We start from the raw sequence: 6,810 nt of genomic DNA, 5'->3' as shown, positions 1-6,810 counted from the left end.
TACAATAAGGTTCAGTAGTTAACTACCTTAGTTAACAAACTAAGAATGAACACTTCTACAGCATTTATTAATCTTAGTTAATATTAATTTCAACGTTTACTAATACGTTGTTAAAATCAAAGGTTGTTTTTGTTAACATTAGTTAATGCACTGTGAACTAACATGAACAATGAGCAGCTGTATTTTTTATTAACTAACATTAAGAAAATTAATAAATAGCCTACTGTAACAAAGGTATTGCTCATTGTTCGTTCATGTAAGTTAATACATTAATGTTAACTAATGAACCTTATTGTAAAGTGTTACCAGATTAATAGAAGTAGCCTACTGTTCATGTTAACAAATGAAGCCTTATTTAAAGGGTTACAGGAACATTAAAAAACAAAACAAAGAAACGTCTACAATATATTAACTTCATTGTCATTGTAATATGAAAAATATGATTTAATTACAAGTTGTGAGTTTCAGATTTCATTTAATATTTTTAGATGTCTGACCACCAGAAGGCGCTATAACCCCTTTCCATTCGAAATAAAATTACAGTAGTCGCTTCACACAGCAAATTGAGATTAGATTTAATAAAAGAAGCACTGTAAATTGACAATAGATAATTCAGAACAAGTTATGCGTCGATATATTCCAGTTCCAGTATATTCATCTTTAAAATCTACTTTTGTTAGATTTTACAGCTCAGACCAAAGTAAGTACGAAGTTCAAAGATGAACTCCGCCCAACACGCTCCTGTGAGCTTCAGGAGCGCGTGAATAACACCAAACCTCCAGCGCGCGTCAAACAAAGCGTGCGCATTTCAAACTTTCAGTTTAGACACCTTCATTAGACTAAAGGGAAACTTTATATTTGTATATGTCGTATATACTTAATCATGAGCATATCAAAGTCTAAAATTAAGAAGCTGTTTGGGAAGTCAAAGAGTTTAGGTAAGGAAACCAGGGATGCTGACAGGACTGAGGGTCAGCGGGGAACTTCACCCGAAGACGAGCGCGCGAGTTTCAGAGGTTCGTCTATTACTTTACCGTCGAGCCATGGAGATGTCACGTCATCCCCGGACTCACTACCAACCAGCCCCAGCGAGAAGAAGAAGAAACGTTTCCCGACCTGGAGGTCCAAAACGAGAAATAAAGATAAAGAGTTTTTCAGCAGTTCTGTAGAAGTGGGCCATGTGTTCAACCACAGGTGAGTGATCTGCCGTCTCATTTCTAATGCTCTTTTGTCACAAATATCTTTCATGGGAATTTTTGAATGAGCACCATATGCTGGAATCTCTCATTGCATCCACATTCACTGGTATTAGTTAACCTGGTCAGTTTTCAGTTGGACAGACTGGGAGACCAGCTGTACCAACTAAACAAGCTCAACATAAGCTTTGCCAGGCAGACTATTTTAAATATATATATATAAAAAAAATGTTTAAGTAGTGACTGAGTTGGTAACACGTTCTGGTAGGGTAAATGTCTTATCATTGTCTTTAACAAACATGGTCAACAGATAATTTGTTAATGTAGGCCTACTTGATACAGGCAGTGTAATGATTGTTAGAAATGTCATGATTCATATATATTCAACTTTGATTCATATGTAGGCTATTCATATCTTAGTTTGTGTGAATCTCACAAAACTTCAACCGAAATTTAAAATAAAGAAGTTAAAATTTGCATAAAGATAATAAAGCCTTAGGCTACTGCAGAATTATTCAATGGAGCATTATTTGAATCAAGACAATTAAGCGCCTCCTCCCTCCTAGTGCGAAAATGTCTTATTCTCATTGTGAAAGTGTAACAATTGCAAAAATGAATATATTTTATATGCCAGCTGTGTTATATGTAGGCTACCATCTTGAATTTATGTTGATGTAAAAAATAATCACTGTCATGAGAATATAATAAGAATCAAATCTAAACAAAAACATGTTTATTGGGTAATAAATAAACCGGTAAAAAAAAAAAAAAAAAATCTCTTGATTTTGATGAGAAAAATGACAGTAGCATGTTATAAGAGTCATGTACATAAACTACTGGGCTCTTAAATACTATGTTTCCTGATAACTTATTAAAGAAAGTTTTTTCATTGATTTTAATGTTGTAATGTGAAAGTTTATAGTGTCCTCTGAACAATGGTGAATTAAGTTCAGTTTATGAGGCTACACTACATGACTATGTAGTAAGTTCCATTGGATTAATTTATATTATTAGACATGGATGTATCTGTTAAAAATTGCAACATTGTGGACCACGATGTAGGTTCAGGATTGTATCATGCCATAAGACAGTGGAAAGACAATAGAAAGACAGTCAGCGGTTTGACAACACTGCTGAATCTGCATTGAGCTGATCAGCCTGCATGTCTCTGTGATCTCAGGATGTGCTATAATATTTCTACTTGCTAAAGACTAGTTACCTTCCACTGAGGTAGTATTCAAAACACTCTTTATTCACACAATTCTAGCGAGGCTTCGTCTGTGTTGAACAATCAAGGGTTTGGACACAAAAGCAAAATCTGACAAGAATCAGCAGTGTTCTTTATAGTCCCACTGTTGATTTATTTTCATCTTGCGTAATCACATTTGATGGGGAGCTTTGTTTGATTTGATGTAGAGAGCATGTTGTTAAATAGACAAACATGCTTCTGTTTTTTCAAGTGGTGAGATTTTGCTTGACTAGTTTAGGCTCTCACCTTTGGCTTACTGGGATGAGACGTCCTTGTATTTCAATAGCAGGTTTCTTCTTGTATAAGTTGGGTGCTTTTTTAGATTTACTGAATCACATATGCTGTGGTTTTAGTAAGTAAAATAAATAAATCTGTTGTATAATACTGTGATCGGTTCTTTCCAGATTACACGGATGGAAGCATAACAACATATAATCTAAAAATAACTATTGTCCATAGTTAACCATTTCTGCACATTTAATTTTTTATGATATGCTTGTCCATGTTAATGCCATTTCCACTACACCTGGTACTGTTCAATGAGTCTGTTAAAATTAATTTATGATCATATGAATAAGCAAAATAGCTTCACACGGCAGGAGTATAAATGGGTTCAGTTGGACAGACGATTTTTAATCACCAGACTAGACACTTTAGTTTTTAGTTTTTTTCTGTTGCACTTGTCACAGAATCAGTTTAATCCTGGGACAAAATAGAAAGTGAAATTTTGTTTTGTATTTCATCTTTAATAAGCATGCTGATTTAAGTGATATATCATCTCACTTTCATAACAGATGATGTTGGAGAGACAGAATAGCAGCTTGATTTGATTTGATTATAGATCATAATGTCTGTAATTTGCTAAAGGCATATATTAAAGGAATTAAAGCCATCACCGACTACAGATGAAGAGGACCGGCAAGAATTTCCTGCTGCTGTAGGCAAGCGTCACAGCCTTCTAAACATAGAAGATTGTAGAGCTAATTTTTTCAAAACATTTATAGAAACAATTATATTTAAAATACCGCTGTGGCTTCATCTGAATTTATGAACTAACTGAAATAGCTGTAGATTTATACCTAATTTTATTGATGACAATCTAATTTGCTCAATGATTGTTTATTTAGCTCACATCAATTCAGGTGGTTGTTGTGTACAAATGCGCTAGTTTCTTTTTTCGTCGTCTTTAGGTTTTAGACAGGAAAGTGCAGATTACACAATTATCAGGCTTTTGGGATTCATCTGTCAAACTTTAAATGAACCAAAAGGCTCTGAAAAGCAATATGATGATCAGAGAAAAGATTGAGGATCACCCACACAACAGAAGCAGACTGCATAGGCTACATTAAATGAAAAACACGTATATGCATTTACAGTTGGCAGCTTTGACAGTTTGAGAAAGTAAAGTGACTCACAGTGTTCATTAGCCTTTTTATGGTAATAAAAAGTTAAGCTAAACTGTTTATGACCACTCTGTGTGGAAACACTGATCAGTTGGAAATGCGAAAGAGCTGCTGTGAGCTGCATGGTTACATGGCTGCATAAAGTTGCCTGTGGGCAGGGTGTGTGTGTGTGTGTGTGTGTGTGTGTGTGTGTGTGTGTGTGTGTGTGTGTGTGTGTGTGTATGTGTGTGTGTGTGTGTGTGTGTGTGTGTGTGTGTGTGTGTGTGTGTGTGTGTGTGTGTTGCGGGCAGGTGGGGGTTGAGAGAAATCCAGCTCTTCATGATGATGACTGATATTTGCTGGAAGCTTTGTTGTCATGACATAAAATGCTAACAACACATTTCTACACATGGTCGTTTTCCTGTATTAGTGAAGACAACTCTTAGGCCACGAAGCCTACACACTGCAACTAAATTCGATTGTCACTTCACCTTTTAGTGCTTAGTCCTGTTCTGTACACACACAGTTCAGTATTTAATGGGAGTGACAACCGCATTCTACAACCGAATTAACTCTAGTAGTGACAACCTCAAAAATCTTACGCAGTCTGCACGGAACCGAACTGAGCAACTAGTTGTTAATGAAGTAGTTTAACGTGCATTAACGTGCATCAAATATTTCTCTCTTCTGTGTGGTACAAGAAATCACAGGGTAAGCAGTACGAGCCTTGACTCATTCGTGTTGCCAAATCTAGCTAGAAAAACAAAGAACAAGAACAAGATCAAGACCATAATAAATCGAAATAAATTCAAATGCTTTGTGCTAAAAATAAGACCAAAATATCACGCCCCGCACTTGCTCACTTTAAAACGCTTATAACCTAAGTGGACATGGCAACACTGCAAGAGCCACTCTGTGAAGCAGCCTTTTCAAGCATAAGAAAAACACTACACCTCCGTTGACTGAGCTTTTAGGGGAAAACTGCTGAACATAACGAGTCCTTTGTCGCTGTAATATTTCTTTGGTTAGAATTGCGTATACCAAACACATGAGACGCTAGAACATTGCTATGGTTACCACGCTGTCAATCATTGCAGTTTCGGGAGTGAGTCATGTTCTGTACGTGGAACGATAGGCTACTTTAAGGGACGCACTCCGGCATTTAAATGCGGTTGTCACTCCTGAAACAGTGTGTATGTATGTTTTTATACAGAGGTGGTGTTTGATAAACCCCAAACCTCTTTATACAAACCTGTTGAATATCAGTAGATTTAAAACAAAACGTGAACATATAAAAAAATTATTAAAAAAAAAACATTACAAATAAACAAATTCCCCAAAACATATTTACATGCATATGTTTTGATATGTTACTTATATTACTTTATGCCTATTATTGGCCATTCTTTAGATATTTGACTATATTTGTGAGTCTAAAAACATTAGACCCTCACAATCATAGACAAACCTGTGTGTTTCAAGTGAAAAGTCTTCATGGATTGGATCACATCAGAAAGTAATTGTTACCATTGCCAGATTTGTTCTAAAACTGGCATAGAAAGCTCTGGACGAGCAGTGACTCACTGTGGTCGGCAAACATCTGGATTTGCAACACTGTATGCTTTTGTAAAGCAGAAATAGAAGGATTTGTTCCACTTAGAACAGTCATAGATGAGTTTGGAGTTTTTTTGTTTTTTTTTGCATGCTTTTTTAGCATTTTTTGGCATGAGTTTTTTTCTTTTATTCATCTTATTCATATTTCTTTTTCCATTAAATCTCTTCCATTGTTTTACAGCTTGAGTGTTTTTATGATACAATCTTTTTGCTTGAAGCACCTATATGTTTGTGTTCAGTAGACACATTTCAGGGTTTCTTTACAGATTTGGCATGATAAACAACAACAAACGAAGTATCTGCTTTGAAGTTTCCGCTGCCAAGGCAACACACACACACACACACACACACTCAAATAAACAGCACACTAGTCCTGACTACAATTTATATCTTTTGCTTTTATATTTTAGATCTTTTAAATGCATTGAGAAAATCCCATTGTCTGTATCTCAAAATACATTTTACTGGTAACACTTTACAATAAATTAACATTGTTAACATTCAATAATGCATTAGGTCAAAGTACAATGAAAAACTTTTTTTTATTTACTTTTATTGATTTTTTTATTCACACTTGTTAAAAATTCACAAGCTAAGGTTACGTTTTACAATTAAAATGATAATACTGTATTAGTATACTTTATAAACTATATTAATAAATGCTGTTTTATGTCATGTTAGCCATTGCATTTACCAATGCTAATGTACAGAATCTTATTGTACCGTGTTACCATTTTATTTGATTTATTTTAAGGAAAATTGGATAAGCACAGAAGGTAATGTGACCATTGTTCATTTGTTTGCTTGCCACTGACAATGTCATGAAACGGTTAAAATTGTTACCAGATGATCATAGCAGGCCATCAGTTCTTCAACAGTTGTAATAACCTGGTGAAAAGTGCTGGAGGGTGGGTGCACTCTCTATCTTGACTTTCACCCCTCTTTTTGTGTGAAAAGCTCTTTGTCTTGGGCAGCTCTGCATGTTCCTATAAGCACATAAACTCATGCTGCAGGAATGTGCAAAGAGTGGTTGTGAAATATCGCAGTGAGTGATATAAAACAGAAGCTGATTACTCCTTCCCATTGTAGTTTATTTCATTCAGCGCTTTTTGTATTTTTAACATGTCTGCCTATAGAGCTTCCTAATAAAACCAGTGAAACCAGTTTTGCTCTGAAGTTTTTTGTTTCTTTGAATGCAGTTTGTTATTGTGTTCCATGTGACTTTCGAGGGGAATAACTAAAAATATGATTCATCAGCACCTGCTTTATAATAATATAAAGGCAGCCTTAAAAACTGGAAGTTATCTCCAACCTATTATCTCCAACCTTAGAGGACTTTGCTGTTTGCACACTTTTTATACACATGAGA

At 35.2% G+C, this 6,810-nt stretch overlaps 1 protein-coding gene across 1 annotated transcript in view; it reads left to right on the top strand.

Annotated features, from left to right (window-relative positions):
* The first annotated feature begins 129 nt into the window (after window positions 1–129).
* Window positions 130–6,810, top strand: part of crybg1a (crystallin beta-gamma domain containing 1a) — a 46,529-nt gene continuing 39,848 nt past the window's right edge. Inside the window, exon 1 of the mRNA XM_082143980.1 lies at window positions 130–1,194. Within this exon, the coding sequence (XP_082000106.1) occupies window positions 884–1,194 (311 nt within the window). The 5' untranslated portion in view covers window positions 130–883. The remainder of the gene's footprint in view (window positions 1,195–6,810) is intronic.

Source organism: Leuciscus leuciscus, assembly GCF_965113295.1.
Source record: "Leuciscus leuciscus genome assembly, chromosome: 17".
Taxonomy (NCBI): domain Eukaryota; kingdom Metazoa; phylum Chordata; class Actinopteri; order Cypriniformes; family Leuciscidae; genus Leuciscus; species Leuciscus leuciscus.
Note: the sequence above shows the minus strand (reverse complement) of the source record. Positions and strands in the feature narration are given on the sequence as shown.